Here is a 17149-nt window from a genome sequence, read left to right as displayed (position 1 = left end):
TTTTTGATAATTAATACTTTGAATGGTTTATTCTTAGCACTGACATAAAATAGTTATTTATAAGAGAAGATAATTTTTGGGTTTTATTTCCAGACCTACCTTTTAATGAGAATGCAGGCAAGCGGAAGATAGAGCTGGTTTTGTAATGGTTAATTAGAATTAATTAATTAATTAATTATGGCATATTTTTCTTTTCAAGGTCTCATTTTCCTTTCAGATGGTACTAGTATCAGTAAATTAAAAAAACATATGTTTGTTCTTGGTTCAAGGGTATAGAAATAGGCTTAGTTTGGAGTACAGGTGTCTGTTTCTTTTTATCTTAGTATTTAGAAGTTTTTTTATAGGTCCATCTTAGTAAATTATCAAAATTGGCTAGCTTTTAACTAATATTAAAAATAGTTCTTGTTTAAATTTAAAGTTTTAATTTTAATTAGAGAAAGTTCTACTTTCAGATCACTTGCTTCTCTGGGGTTGTTAGGAAGAAATTAAAACAAAAATCATTTTGTCTCTTACCCCTTAATCACAGATATGTAGTATTTTCTTCAATTTTCTTCTCTTCCTTTTTTCTGGCCATAAATTTTTGTTTTTACATGCTATTAATCTTTGTCTTATGTATCAATTAGCATACTGCTTGCAGCTTTGCTTTCTTCTACTGTTACTTATAAGTAGCCTGCTAATTTTGCATTTCCTGGTGTGGGTTGTTTCTAAGAGGAACAGTCCCTTTGGTTACCACACAAGTAGTCATAGTAGATTATTTCCAATGTTGCTTCACACATCATTGGCTTAGTCTGAGCTTTTTGCATAATATTTAGTTTTTGTTTGTTTTGTTTATTTTAATATATAGTTTCTTTCTCATTTATTTTGCTCATTCAGCATTGTTGAATGAACTTCAAACTGTTAGAATGATTGAATCATCTCAGTAAAATGTGTTCTTACTAGTGTGGAAGGAAGAGCTTCTTTTCAAATACTACCCTCTCGCCCTTTTCTAACTCTAGTTTAGACTTGTATCTGAATGACAGGAGGCTTATTTATTTTGGGGGGTGGTGGTAGGCAGTAATTGTTAATGGTAAGGGTTTGACTTTAGGTGTAGAAACTTATAGGAAGACAGGTGAGGCTGATTCAATATATTGCTGATAATGAGTACTCATAGGAACTTCCCTGGTTGTCCAGTGGGTAAGACTCTGTGCTCCCAATGTAGAGGGGCCAGGGTTTGATACCTGGTCGGGGAACTGGATCCCACATGCATGCCACCACTAAGATCCCGCATGCTGCAACTAAGACCCAGCGCAGCCAAAGAAAAAAAAACAGTACTCATTTTGTAGACTTAAATTTCATTTTGAGAACTCTCATTAAGTCCAGAAAGTGTATTTTTTATGCATAAGTCTATGGTTTCCTGGTAAGCCATAAATTAGGTTTTAAAAGTCAGTGGCTTCTTATGATCTATTTATAAAATTTTAAAAATTGGAATTGTGTATTATATTAATATACTATCTCAATTAAGAAAATGTTTTCTTTGGTATGTTTGCACCTTCATATGTCTTCAGCTCAGGCATTTTGTTAAAAAAAAAAGAATTCGTTAGCTACGTATGACAAAGGATAAGTTCTATGAAGAGCTCTTATAAATCACTGAGAACAACAGGACTAAAGACCTAGTTAAGAAATGGACCAGTGGGAGTTTCCTGGCAGTCCGGTGCTTAGGACTCCCCACTTCCACTGTCAGGGGCCCAGGTTCCATCCCTGGTCGGGGAACTAAGATCTCGCAAGCTGCGCTGTGTGGCAAAAAAAAAATACAGAAAAAGAAATGGACCAGTAACAGGAATAGTCAGTTTGAAGAGAAAGAAATATAAATGGCTGATAAATATATGAAAAGACGTTCCTAGTAAAAATACAAATTAAAACAAGTAGATGCCAGGTTTTGTTGGATTAGAAAGATTAAAACATTTGATAATGATCAGGATTAGTGATGAAGTGGACAAACAGGTACTTTTTTATATCTGGGGAGTATGATTTTTTTGAAGGGCGGTCTGCTTTAGTTTTTTTTTTTTTTTTTTTTTTGCCATACGCGGGCCTCTCACTGTTGTGGCCTCTCCCGTTGAGGCTCCGGATGCGCAGGCTCAGTGGCCATGGCTCACGGGCCCAGCCGCTCCGTGGCATGTGGGATCTTCCGGGACCGGGGCACGAACCCGTGTCCCCTGCATCGGCAGGTGGACTCTCAACCACTGCGCCACCAGGGACGCCCTGCTTTAGTTATTAATTCTAATCACTGACGCAGCAAATAATGTCTTAGAATTTATTTTATGGGTATATTTCCATACATATGCATAGTATCATATACATGAAGATGTTCATTGAAACATTTTTTTGCAATAGTAAAAGACTGGAAACAACCTAAATTAATTATGGCAAAGCCACAAAATGGAATACTATGCAACTATTAAGAAGAATGAAGTAATTCCTTCTGTGGGATTTGGAAAGTTTTCAAGATATATTGTTAATCAAGTGGACAAGAAGTTGCAGAATTGTGTATAGCATAATCCCTTTATGTTAAAAAGAAAGATTTATATGTAGATACACTTGTATGTACTCTAAACATTTCAGGAAGAGTTCGTAGGCAACCGTTAAGTGATTCCTCCTTGGCTATGAGTGGGGACGGTCAAGGCTAAGAAGGTGACTTAATTTTCCTATATAGTTTTAAAATTTAGTACATGTGTTATTCTCTCTATAAAAAAGAATATTTTGTCATTGAAAGCATAAAACACTTTAAGTGGTTTATTTAGCTTTAATGGATAAGCACTATTTGAACGTTCTAGCTTAATAAGGGATCCATTCAGCATTCAATAAGGAAACTTATTTATCCATTTTAGAAGTTAATTTTTAATTCTGTGAGTATCATAAGCAGTTAGGGTTTTAACTAGGTGACTAAAATGAAGAGAGGGAAAGGATGTTTTCTTGAGAAATTTTTGTTAATCTGTGCGTTGTTTTCTTGGTTGTAAAATTTTTTCATAGGTCAACACTGACCTCTTTAGACTATTTCCTGAAGGTGACTTGGTACAACCAAGTAATCATGAAAGCCCAGACAACCCTGTATTCTCTTTAGTTTTTTGTTTATAGAGCAGAAATCACAGCAGAAATGAAGAATATAAATGAATTTATGTAATTAACCAATAAGATGAACAAAAATTTAAGCACTAGAAAACAATATGATAGAAGATGGTCATTACTGAAGTGTATAAAACAGTGTAAAACGATCTAAATTTGCATGCCAGTATGTGTTTGCCTTGTGACTTAGGACTTTGATTAAATCATATGAACTTCCATTTCTTTATATTAAAGTGGGATTAATAACCAACTTCTAGGTTTACTGCAGTCTTGAAAGAGACTAGGAATGTGGAATGCATAGTACAATACTTGTACCCAGCAGGCTTTCAATAAGTGGCACCTCTTTCTTGTAATTATTTTTCTAGCTTTTAATAACATGTGCCTTATATTTATATGAATCAGAACTCTCAGGGGGAGGTGGGAGTTTAACAGTAACACTCTTGGTAGAGTATGCTTGTTAAATTAGACTATAACACGTTGTTAAATTAGTGAAACCTTTCAACATGCTTAGTACCTCTTGATTCATCAGTGCTATTCTTTTTAAAATTTAGACACATCTGTCAACAGTTGTCACTGATCTCAAACTTTGACCCTGTAACTACCAGGTTGTTAAAGCATCCAACTACTCCATAGAAAATGCCAGTATAATGTATTCATACTCTGTATTCTTATAGGAAAAGTCATGTTTGTGTAAGATTTATTACTCAGTCGTAAAAAGAAAAGAAATTGAGTTATTTGTAATGAGGTGGATCGACCTAGAGTCTGTCACACAGAGTGAAGTAAGTCAGAAAGAGAAAAACAAATACTGTATGCTAACACATATATATGGAATCTAAAAAAAAAGCCTCTGATGAACCTAGGGGCAAGACAGGAATAAAAACTCAGATGTAGAGAATGGACTTGAGGACACGGGGAGGGGAAAGGGTAAGCTGGGATGAAGTGACAGAGTAGCATATATACACTACCAAATGTAAAATAGATAGCTAGTGGGAAGCAGCTACATAGCATAGGGAGACCGACTTGGTGCTTTGTGACCACCTAGGGGAGTGGGATAGGGAGGGTGGGAGGGAGACGCAAGAGGGAGGGGATATGGGGATATATGTATAACTGATTCCCTTTGTTATACAGCAGAAACTAACACAACATTGTAAAGCAATTATACTCCAATAAAGATGTTTAAAAAAATAGGAAGAATAAATTTTAAAAAATTGAGAATTCCATGGTGGTCCAGTGGTTAGGACTCGGCACTTTCACTGCTCAGGGCCTGGGTTCAGTCCCTGGTAGGGAAACTAAGATCCCATAAGCCGCAAGGCGTGGCCCCCCCCCAAAAAAAATTTCTTTACTTTACACTTTAATTTATCTAAGACTTAAGGGAAGTCTGAGAAATTAGAACAGTGTTTGAGATATGAGTATTACTTATTTGAAATACTACATTATGAAAATAATGTAGTCAAGGCAATTAGTATATATTAAACTGAGGTTAAAGAAGACTGAGTGTGTTATGCCTATTCAGCTACACTTAATCATTGTTCAGAATGACATTGAACCCTCTAGAGAAGGCAACAGTATTTTTATTATTGTCACGATAGTGTGTTCATTCAGAGGATTTTATGGCTTTAGAAAATGATACTTAAATTTTTTTCAAGTGTAACATTTTAATAAGGTAAAAGAAGAGGGTCACTTGTTTTTCAGCCTCAGCTAATTGACAGGGCTCTCCTAATGATATTTTGGATATCACAAATAAAAACATAGAATCTTGGTAATAACAACTACTCAGGTTTTTAGCTCCCATATAATAATTTTGGGATAACACACTTTGTCTAAGGAAGAGATTCTTTAAGACATAAACTAATGAAATCTATGGACCCAGTGAAAACCAGCACATTCACATGGCTTTAAATATAATTTCCAGGATTTCAAAGACCTCCTGAAACCATCTGTGATTCACACCCACTAGACTCAGGTTGAAAACTTCAGTCAGGTTGGAAATTTAGTTTCAGTGCTCAAAGTAGAGACTAGTTTTCTTTTTCCTGACAGGATGGATTCAGTCTCCAAAAGTAAGGTTAGAACAAGTGAGGGTTAGAGCATGTCTTTGCCTTTAGAACTTGTGCTACACAATTATCTCTTAGTTATAAACTGTCAGCTAGTTATTAATTCTTCATCATAAGGACAATTCAGTCCTTCCATAAAAGGAACTCCCACGTGAAGAGAAGGAAAGGATGTTTTTCTAAGATTCTTAGAAAAAGAATCTTGCGTTTGGGCCAATACCATATCCTTGACTTTGAGAAATATTTTATATACATCAGTACTGTTATTAGTGCAGGACACTGGTGTGTGGTGCTATGGCATAGGGGTGGTTCTCCCAGGAACCCAAGGGAAGAACTTGGTTAAGGGGTTCCATTTGTTCCAGAAAGGGCTTAGTGCCCTTTTCCCTGCTTCCCTGTAGTGATCCTGTAGCCTCTCTACCACATGTGGAATAGTTAGTTTATCCTCAGCCGAGTCAGAGATATTTATTTACCTAGTACAAAGAAGCCCATAGCCTGTACTCTCTGGGATCATTGTAGTATTTGTTTGCAGTCTCAGTGAGCGCCTGCTTTTCCTTCTGCACTATAAATTTTTCCTCTGGTAAAACTGAATTCTGAAAAAGAGGAATGAAACAAATTGCTTTTGACCTAAAATTGAAAGAATGGAAATCTCTTGAGTAATTATAGATTTTGTATATACCTTCTCAGCTGCTGGTCTTTACTCTGAGCTAGATGCTGTGGGAAATTATACTTGGGATTACAAATACGAACATGGGCCTTTTAGTGCTTATAAGACATCTTAGTGGAGTTGGGGTGATGCAATGGAAAGAGCAGGAGCTTTACTATGAAGCAAATGAATCCTCACTCTGTGAACTTGGGCGAGTTACTTATCCTTTCTGGACCTCAGTTTCTCCACCTTTAAAAGGGGGCCTGTGAAGATATGATATTCATAAAGACCCTAGCAGACTGCCTGATCATAGAAGGTATTCAATAAATGGTAAATTATTAAGGAAGGCTTTGATAGATTCTCTTCTGGTAGGTCTTCTAAATCCATGACGCTGTTAGACTGGAAAATAAGCCAAAATATCTTTCTTTTTCTTTGTATAGCTACCATCATAAACTTGGCTAAATTATTAGCTTATATCAACTGTCTGAACTCCAAGTTCTTTGACCAAGTTTCCAGGTACATAGACGAGCCAGAAATTAGGAAGATTTTGAATCATTTATTTGTTATACAGATATCTGTATCTATTGAGGGCTGTGCACATGCTGGGTGCTAGGACTACAGTGGTAAACAAGAACATGGTCCTTGCTCTGATGGACCTCTCAGTGTAGTAGGAACCAGACAAACAAACACACATGTATATAAATCATTAAAATCTTAGGCGCCTTCAGTTATAGAATGCATGTGATTCAGTACTGACTGATTATGAGTCCCCTGTTCTCGCACACTTGGGGTTATGTGTATTTTAGACTCTTTAGAGAAAGGTGAAGAATAATAATATTCAACTTCTGTACTTTTCCAGCTCTTTGTGTGCAGTAGTTTATGGGGTTCCGTTCTAGCCATGACCATGGATATTATATAAAAGAGTAGGTATTGCCTAGGTGTGGTTCCACAGGACGCTAGTGCCACACATGATTGTTCTGTTATGATGGTAATTACTAGTTTGATAAGGGATTTGAGACCATTTTAGACCAGTGGTCTCTAAACTTTTGGTAACTTATTTAACCACTTCCCTACTGATAGATGGTATGATTATTTTCAGTTTTTGCTGCTTAAAATAATGAGGCAGTGAATATCCTTCTCTATATATTTTGGCAAGCTTTGCTAGTATGCTTATAGTAAAATAGGGACTTGTCAATCAAAGGGTATATTGTATTTAAAATTTTGATAGATATTGCCAAATTCTTTTATCCATGACGATCCTGATTTAGTAAGTCTGGGGTGGGACCACTCAGTTTGTATTTTTAACAAGTTCCCTAGGTGATTTTGATGCAGCCAGGTTTGAGAACTATTGCATTTCAGAAAAATGGCAAGATTCTCTACTTCTAAGGAGCATGGTACATGTCCTCTGGCAAAGGTCAGGCAATTATGGCTATCTAGGGAGGAGTAAAAATCCTCTTCAGTGACTGAGCAGTAAGAGTCTATGTCTAGAGCAGCTGTTGCTGGGGATGGCCCATCTTTAGAGAAGCAAGTGTGCTAATACTTATCTGAAATATTTTATGTCTCTTTGACATGTAATGTAGGGGAAAAGAACATAAGAATTGTAAGGACCTGAGTTTGAACATTTTCCACTTACTGTATAATCTTGGGCAAATAAATGAACTTGAATCTTTCTTTATATAATGATAATGATACTCTCTTCCTCTCAGGTTTGTTGCAAAGATGAAAGGGGGAGTGATTTAATGTTTATTTACTTATTTTTTTGCTGCTTTGGGTCTTCGTCACTGCGCGTGGGCTTCCTCTAGTTACGGCGAGCGGAGGCTACTCTTGGTTGCGGTGTGCGGGTTTCTCATTGTGGTGGCTTCTCTTGTTGCAGAGCACGGGCTCTAGGCGCATGGGCTTCAGTAGTTGCAGCATGTGTGCTTCAGTAGTTGTGGTGCATGAGCTCAGTAGTTGTGGCTCGCAGGATCTAGAACGCAGGCTCAGTAGTTGTGGTGCATGGGCTTAGTTGCCCCGCAGCATGTGGGATCTTCCCGGACCGGGGCTCGAACCCATGTCCCCTGCATAGGCAGGTGGATTCTTAACCACTGCGCCACCAGGGAAGTCCCGATTTAACATTCATTGAGTACCTTTTGTCTTTGCTGGTAACTTATAGATCTCTCTCTCTGTCGTGGCAGTTTGTCATTTAGTTGTGATTGGTGATTCACTTGGTTGTCTCCTCAATAGACTCACTGGGACCACATCTTGTGTTTTGTATTCCCAGTTGCTAGCCCAGACTTGGGACATCATGCACTGTTTTGTGTCTTTAATGAGTGACGTGTGCTAAGCACTATGGAAATAGATTTTCTGTCCTAAGAAATAAGTATTATTTCTTCCATCCTACCACAAGGAACTGCTCAGAGAGCTTAAGTTAACTTGCTTAAGATCCTGTAGTACTGCAGAACCAACACTGAAAACCCTGCGTGTGGTGATTCCAAACTAGGTAAAGTTTTGCTCTTACCATCAATCTGCTTTGCTGAGATAATGCTATAAAGTACTTTGGAAATTGTGAAATGTTTAAGGGTAAGATTATTTTTGTTATTTTAATAATATAAGTGTAAAGGTTAGCATGGTGACACAAACATTTCTTCTACCTATACTCAGGATTCCCATTCAGTTTACCTTTCTTGAATGCATAGCATAGCAAATCTGCTTTGTCTATGAGAGTATATAAGTGGTTATTTCCCCCATAGTTCCTTTGTTTAAAATTCCATCTTTGTTTTTCATTTGGGGAACTTTCTGGTATATGCAAACACATGAGTTGAAGATAGTTTATAGTAGTTAGAGCAGGATTTTGGCAACACTGGAAGTTTCAGTGACCAGTAGAAGTAGTGTCTGTCTTCCTCTCTGGTCTTTATCTTCAGTTCCCTCTTTCATTACCAGCCATATGTGGACCTGATTTGGGAATTGATTTGGGAATTGACATTTTTAATATTCTTACATTAACTATTTTTGTAAAATGTGTCACAGTATCCTTTGCAATAGCAGCAAAAACTAAGATAAACTAAAGTAATTCACAAATTACATACCTTACTGGCTTAGCTGTCATCACATGTCAGCCCTATTTTGTAGGACATGACCATATTGCTTAAGGCTGTAGAAATAGTGGGAAGAAAATATCACCTCATAAACTTTATGTTGCTTTTTATGGGGCTTTTTCATTTGAGAATTACATTGTTAGGTTGTTTTAAATATTTAATCATAAGTTGAGTTTGGAAGAAAAAGAGAAATGTCCCCACCCTCTGGCCCTTATGTCATCATAAAATTCACAAAGTTGCAAAACAGGAATAGCATACACCAAGAAGAAGTGTGGCAATAGGAAGAAATATGCAGTTTTGCTCATTATAGTTCTTTTGAACAAGGGAATTTTCCAGGAACTTGACTTTGTGTTTTATTTTATTTTCCAGACCAAATACTTGTCACATTTTATATAAATCAGTTTATTTTTTATTTTGTTTAGCGTGTGTGTGTGTGTGTGTCTAACCACTTTGGATTGGTGTCCTCTCTCTGTCTCTCTGTCTTCCTCTCCTGCCTGGTAAGGTTGAGGGGAGGGGGCAGGCAGGCTGGCTTCATCATGGATTCACTTCGGCAGTTGAGTTTGTTTAGTGTTTGCCTTAGTGCATGTAATTCTGCCTCAGGGGTTCATGTCTATTTAACTAGCTCTTTAAGCCATGTGGAATTGTGTTGGAAAATGCATCTGATTTCTATCTTGATCTTCCTCAAGCCTGGTTTGAACCCTGGGAATGCAATTGCAGCCTTCAATACCTCATTACTTTCAGATGGAGGTTTTATTCTTTAGGGTTTACTGAGATGAGCTTCAGAGAGAAATTCTAAACCAAAAGATTTATGAGGGATGGAGGCTATAGTGTTTAAGACCTGGAAGAACTCTTTTCCTGTTAGTAGCATTTGTTGAATGATAATGCATGGTATGTCGTCACCCCATGTTTTTGGTGTGATTTTAATGTTCTGATTTGGGAATTGACATTTTTAATATTCTTACATTAACTATTTTTGTAAAATGTGTCACAGTATCCTTTGCAATAGCAGCAAAAACTAAGATAAACTAAAGTAATTCACAAATTACATACCTTACATAATGTAAAACTTTTCTTTTTAGGCATATGGATCGGGCTGTGATATTGTTATTTTGGCAAATGACTTTGAATGTGTGCAGATCATTCCTGGTGCTAAGCATGGAAACATCCAAGTCAGCTGTGTGGAGTGTTCTAACCAACATGGAAGAGTAAGGGATTTATTTACTTTATTAAATGTCATCTTTTAATGTATTTAACAATCTCAGAGAGTATTCTTATGCTTTTATATAAGGCTTGCCTACACTTTCTAATTATGTATTATACCTTGCTTAGATGGATGTTAATAGGAGTGGGTAAAATGATAGGTTATGTACAAATTTTAAAGAGCCATTAAGCTGATAAGTGATAATTGTTCTACCTGTATATACTGTCTTAAAAGATTTGTAGGCTTCATATTCCTGTGTGTACTAATATTCTGCCAGTTGATAGTTCTAGCAGCTATTAAGCCAGTAGCAAGGAAGTAAACTTTTATCTTCTATATCTAGCATACCTTATCTCTCCCAAATTATAATAACATCAAATTTTTATCAAGAAATGTAGCAAGTTGTTAGCATCTAATATAATATTTGTCATGTAACTGATGCTTTGTAAAGTTTCTGTTAATGAAACTTTGTTGTTTGAAGAATGTTAAAGTTCATTCACTCAGACTTTAAACAGAGGATTTATTTTAAAATAATTCAAGTTTCATCATATGTTCCTTTCCCCCAAATTTCACACATAATATACATCAAATTTTGATTATATGTAAAGTAAATATAGCATAGTTGCTGTATATTCTAGCAATTCATTAAGGCCAATGTTGTGTAGCAGAGTTAAATGTTTCTATGGGAATATAAGAATGATATTTTTCCTGTAATAATTGTAATAATTTAAACAGTTTTAGTGTTCTAAAAATTGTTCTTTACTAAGTAATAATAAATTTTATGAAGGATATGTTAAATCGGAATATTCATGGTAATAAATAGTAATCATGCAAATTTATACCAAATAATAAATTGTGATATTATGTCATTTCTACTGTCCTACCCTGCTGTTTGTATTAAGCTTTAATATTTGGGTAAATGTGCCACTATATGACAATCCAATGATAAAATTGACATAGTATTGAAACACTGACTTTTCTGGTGTTTTCTGATGCTTGTTTCTTGCTTTTCTGAATTTTTTCCCCAGTCGTTCTCCCTAAGTATTGCTTACTCTTTAGAAAACACTCAGAGTGTCAGATTTCTCTCATTAATTTTTCATTTCTCATCTCCCTATTCCAAGCATGGTAGCTTTAAACCTGCTTAGAGTTGTTACGATAGTTGTCAGAGATGCATTTTAAAAAATTATTTATGTGCTGGTGATGATCACAATAAACAGATACTCTGGGAGCAAAATTTTTGTTTTTGTTTTCTTTTTTTTTTTTTAATATAGAAGCCCTTGGTTTTCATAACCATGTTTTTACTTTTTCTAACCTGGTTGAAGGTAAAGAAGCCCAAATTGTGACATCTCTGATTCATTGTCTTTTATTGCCATCTTCTTTTATTTCATTTATCCCCAGTCCTTGTGATGATTACTTTCAAATTTATGACTTTGTATTAACCAGTTATAATCATTCGTTCATTCATTCATTGACATGTTGAATGTGATCATTAATAACACTTTTTACCTAAGTGTTACCATGGCCAGGCATTTTAAGTAACTCTCCCCCTACCATTGTGGAGTACAGCTTTTTCTTGGAAAGAAAGTTAGATATTAAATAACAATTAAAATCACTTTTTTGGGGACTTCCCTGATGGTTCAGTGGGTAAGACTCCGCGCTCCCAATGCAGGGGTTCCGGGTTTGATCCCTGTTCGGGGAACTAGATCCCACATGCGTGCCGCAACTAAGAAGTCCACATACTGCAACTAAGGATCCTGCATCCTGCAACTAAATATGCCTCAACGAAGATCCTGTGTGGTGCAACTAAGACCTGGCACAGCCAAAGTAAATAAATAAATATTTAAAAATAAATAAATAAATAAATACACTCTGAGTGACTATAGATACTAAAAATAAATAAATAAATAAATAAATAAATAAATGAAATCACTTCTTTTGCATTAGAGTGCCCTGAAATCACAGTAGACCTTTTTGGCTTGCCTTAAAAACATGTATACCTAATTTAGCTTTATAGGTTAACCCATAGACCTAGAGGTGTGAGAAGAGATGGTTTTTAGTCTGTTCCCTGTAGTTGTTTCCCTCTTGCCAAGAGGAAGATAAACTGGGAACTGGCTTTCAAGGAATTATTGGAAAACAGGCTCTGGTAAGCTCCTGGGAACAGAGGAATTTGTGTTTCTTCTCATCAGGTATGTGACGTGGAGCAAAGTCCTCTTGGCCCACAAACTCCTAGCTTAAGTCCACTAGAGATGTCTATATCAGCTGTTTCTCCTCCAGTTGCAGTGGATGTCTCTCTGGTTTCTCCTTAGTCCATTTTCTCTATTCCTCCTTCTACATGGTGTTCCCAATTGGTATTTTTTATTTTTATTGGTATTTTATAGTTAATGGCATTTTATTTGATATATTTTTAAAACCTGTTGCCCTTTGATGTCTTTTTCTACTTCTCATGGTTTTTATATTATTTTCACTGAATTGTAAAGTTTCTGACAGATGTACCATTGAAATGTGTCTTCGTTAATAAAAGTTATTTCTGTATTTAAAAATGAAATTTTTATAGGAAAGGATGATTTCTTTGAATAGGTCAACCTTGTATTTGATATGGAAAATAAAGCCTGCTGAATTTTTGATAAGAGAAGAGATTCTTAAGTCCAGTACTTTTCCAGTTATATTTATGGAAGGGAATAAACCATAAATACTGTATTGGGATTGTATGTAATCAGTTTATACATTATTGTGAAAAGGAAGTTACCTTTATTTTCTCTTTTCCTTAAATATTAATGCTTTGTTCATTCTTTTTTAGGTTGCAGCTTCATATGGTAATGCTGTTTGTATTTTTGAGCCCTTGGGCATAAATTCTCATAAGAGAAATTGTGTAAGTATTAAATGGTAGTAGAAAAGTTTTATAATTGAGTTTGGAATCCAGTTGACAGCAATAAAGAGCTCCTTAGGAGCTGGTGCTGAAGGTGGTCTGGAATATTAGTGTGAAGTTTGTCTGGTGCTTTATGGTAAGATCTTTTACATTCACTAGGAATATATTCCTAGGCCTTTTAGAAAATCAGTTTCCTAGAATATTGCTTATTGAGATTTGCCTTGTTAATTGGGATCTACCCCCAGGTGAACTCCTGTTGTTTCTTATGTAGATTACTAGACTAGTATCCTGTCTAATATCTGTCCCCTTGCCCTTTCTCTGTTCTCAGCAGAGTAGATCATGACATTTCTCTGCTAAAAACTCTAATGGCTCCATACTTCTCTCACATTTAAAGCCAGAAAGCCTTAGAATGGACTACAGCCCTTCTTCCTCCACCCCCGCCTTGCCCCCCACACCTGCACCCATTTATTACCTCTCAGAGCTCATCTACTATTCTTGTCCTCTCTGGTCACTCCAGCCACACTGGCATTTTCACTGTTCTTTGGCTAGTTACCCTCTCATCTTTGAGCCTTTGCATTGGTTGTTCTTTTGTCTGGAATGTCCTTCTTTCTCTAGATAGCTCCAGGGCCAGTTCCTACAGATCCTTTAAGTTTTTGCTTAGTAATACCTTCTCAATGAGATATGCCTTGACCACCCTTCCCTTTTTTTAAAAAAATAATTATTTTCCTTAATTTTTTTTTTGGCTGTGTCGGGTTTTAGTTGCGGCACACGGGATCTTTGTTGAGGCATGCGGGATCTTTTCGTTATGGTGTGCGGTCTGCTCAGGTTTCTCTCTATTTGTGGTGTGAGGGGTTCTCTCTAGTTGTGGTGTACGGGTTTTCTCTCTCTAGTTGGGGTGCGCGTAGGTTTCGGAACGTGGGCTCGCTCTTTGAGGCAGGCGGGCTAAGTTGCCCCGAGGCATGTGGGATGTTAGTTCCCCGACCAGGGATCAAATTTGCATCCTGCATTGGAAGGCGGATTCTTTACCTCTGGACCACCAGGGAAGTCCCTTGAACACCCTTTTAAAAATTGCCACTTGATTCTCCCACTTTCCTTCTAACCTGCCTATCCTTCTATTTTTAAACCTTTTTCAGTAGAGCACTTATCTTGTTTATTTATTTATAGATTACTATTTAGAATGTAAGCTCCATGAGGGTAGGGAGCTTTGTTTCTTTTGTTCACTGATGCATCTCAAGTATCTGGAACATAACAGGTACTTCTAAATATTTGAATGAAGGAGTTAGGAGCTTAGGTAAACTCACTGGGTGCTGAATTATATTTTGTCTTACTTAATATTCAGAAAATCCAATATGGTTAGAAAAATTTTTTAATTTTAAAATTACTACATGCATTAGAACTCCACCATCACCCACAAATAGTTAAAACTGCCAGTGTGAAATCTGAACACCAAGATTTCACCTCTTGACATATTTACCAGTAATTAAAAAAAAATTGTATTCTTAACTGCAGTAAATAAAGTAAATAAGTGGTTTTGATATTTTTCATTAAATGTATGTATATGAATTTTTTTTTACATTTACCCCCAGAAGTATATCATAGTCTCTTCCCTATGATAATATTATGAAATGCATATTAAATTTTCAGAGTACTGGACTTCCCTGGTGGCGCAGTGGTTGAGAGTCCACCTGCCGATGCAGGGGACACGGGTTCGTGCCCCAGTCTGGGAAGATCCCACATGCCGCGGAGCGGCTGGGCCCGTGAGCCATGGCCGCTGAGCCTGCGCGTCCGGAGCCTGTGCTCCGCAACGGGAGAGGCCACAACAGTGAGAGGCCCATGTACCGCAAAAAAAAAAAAATTTTCAGAGTACTTAAGAGTCATCGAGAGTACATATTTAAAAATTCAGGGGCTTACCTGGAGGCACAGTGGTTAAGAATCTGCCTGACAATGCAGGGGACATGGGTTCGAGCCTTGATCTGGGAAGATCCCACATGCCGCAGAGCAACTAAGCCCCGTGCGCCACAACTACTGAGCCTGTGCTCTAGAGGCTGTGCGCCACAACTACCGAGGCTGTGCTCTAGAGCCCATGAGCCACCATTACTGAAGCCTGCGTGCCTGGAGCCCATGCTCCGCAACAAGAGAAGCCACCTCCATGAGAAGCCCTCACACCGCAACGAAGAGTAGTCCTGACTCGCCACAAATAGAGAAAGCCTATGTGCAGTAATGAAGACCCAATGCAGCCAAAACTAAATAAATAAAATAAATAAATTTATAGAAAAAAAATCAGATTCCATAAATAAATGATACAAATGAACTTATTTACAAAACAAACAGATTTACAGACTTCGCAAACAAACTTGTGGTTACCAAAGGGGAAAGGTGGGGGTGTGTGTGGGAGGGATAAATGAGGAGTTTGGGATTAACATATACACGCTACTATATATAAAGTAGATAATCAACAAGGACCTACTATATAGCCCAGGGAACTCTACTCAATACTCTGTAATAACGTATATGGGAAAAAAATCTGAAAAAGAATAGATGTATGTATATGTATAACTGATTCACTTGTTGTACACTGGAAACTAACACAACATTTTAAATAACTATACTCCAATATAAATTAAAAATTAAATTTAAAAAAATGGAAAAAAAAATCAGATTCCAGACCTCACTCCCTGAAATTCTGCAGTGTAATTGGTCCACAGATTACACTCTGAGAAGCACTAATGGAAAGAATGTTAGGGATAGCTCTAGTTTTAGGAATGATTTTATTATTACTGTAAATAGTTCTGTTGAGCAGTATTTAAAATACTGTTGTGACTGTTGTTGGGTCAGCAGTGATAGGGTTTAAAAAATAACTTTTTCCCTGATTAATAAATATAAAATTACTTTTGGATACTGAAATTCAGGTTTTGTAGTTGTATTTGAAAATTCCACTTCTAGATAGTCATGAAATCTTGAATAAATTATTTTATTGTTAAATATTTTAAAAGTATTATAATAAGAGAGGGCATCGCCATTTATTAAATTATTACTTGCCAAGCAATTAATGTATAACTTGCCTATAAAAAGCCTTGACATGTCTTTACATTGCACTATATTTTCACAAAAGGACTTTTTTTTTTTTTTTTTGCGGTACATGGGCCTCTCACTGTTGTGGCCTCTCCCGTTGCAGAGCACAGGCTCCGGACGCGCAGGCTCAGCAGCCATGGCTCACAGGCCTAGTCACTCTGTGGCATGTGGGATCTTCCCGGACCAGGGCACGAACCCGTGTCCCCTGCATCGGCAGGCGGACTCTCAACCACTGCGCCACCAGGGAAGCCTACAAAAGGACATTTTATGTTTATCTACTGAAAAGAGATATCTAAACTTTTTTACTTACTGTATTTCATGGGAAAGCTGCGACTTTTAAATTTTAAATCTTTCTACACTTTAGAATGGAAACAGTAAGAAAATAGAATGGAAATTATTCAAATATAGGTCAGGTTTGTGGGTTTTATATATTATATGGTTCAAATTTGTTGGCTTTTTGGAAGGTGTATCTAGTTTTATTTTAGACATTGACTCCATAGGATTGTGTTAATTTGTACTTCTTTCTAATGTGCATTTACTTTGTTTTTATAAAGTTATTGAGCATCTGTGTACCAGTCATTACAACACTGAATACACAAAGCTCATTGTGGCATAATTCCTGCCCTTGAAGAGTTGCAGTGTAATAGGAGAGTCAGATATATAAACAAATAATTCAGTGTGACCAGTGTTATAATGGTAGAATGTAAGTAAAAAGTGCTCTGAGTGCTGCCAGGATGTCAGAAGAGGCTTCACTGCAGAGGTGATGATTTAGCTAGATCCTGATGTAACCACAGGAGTTTGTAGGCGGAAAAGAGAGGGAGGGATACCCTAAGAATAAGAATGTGTTTATAGGGGCCTCCCCTGGTGGTCCAGTGGGGAAGACTGCGCTCCCAGTGCAGGGGGCTTGGGTTCCATCCCTGGTCGGGGAACTAGATCCTGCATGCATGCCGCAACTAAGAGTTTGCATGCCACAACTAAGAAGCCTACATGCCTCATTGAAGATCCCGCATGCCGCAATGAAGACCCCGCGCAGCCCCCCCAAAGAAAAGATTGTGTTTATAGACATGGAAGGAAGCCTGGAAGACATGCTTTGTTTGGGTGTGGCAAACAGCCTGATATGGTAGAGTAGTAAGTGGAATCATTGGAAAT

General features: G+C 37.0%; 1 protein-coding gene across 5 annotated transcripts in view; it reads left to right on the top strand.

Annotated features, from left to right (window-relative positions):
- Nucleotides 1–17149, top strand: part of DMXL2 (Dmx like 2) — a 162644-nt gene that overhangs the window by 25220 nt on the left and 120275 nt on the right. For 4 of the 5 annotated variants that reach the window (XM_067747048.1, XM_067747035.1, XM_067747046.1 and 1 more), the window contains exons 2-3: nt 9944–10069; nt 12860–12931. In XM_067747048.1, coding sequence (XP_067603149.1) covers nt 9944–10069; nt 12860–12931 — 198 coding nt within the window. Of the gene's footprint in view, nt 1–9943; nt 10070–12859; nt 12932–17149 lie in introns of those variants that run through there. The other variant, XM_067747051.1, reaches the window with a different exon arrangement.

Source organism: Pseudorca crassidens, chromosome 1 (genome assembly GCF_039906515.1).
Source record: "Pseudorca crassidens isolate mPseCra1 chromosome 1, mPseCra1.hap1, whole genome shotgun sequence".
NCBI classification, from domain to species: Eukaryota; Metazoa; Chordata; class Mammalia; order Artiodactyla; family Delphinidae; genus Pseudorca; species Pseudorca crassidens.
This window is presented reverse-complemented; position numbering and strand designations above follow the sequence as displayed.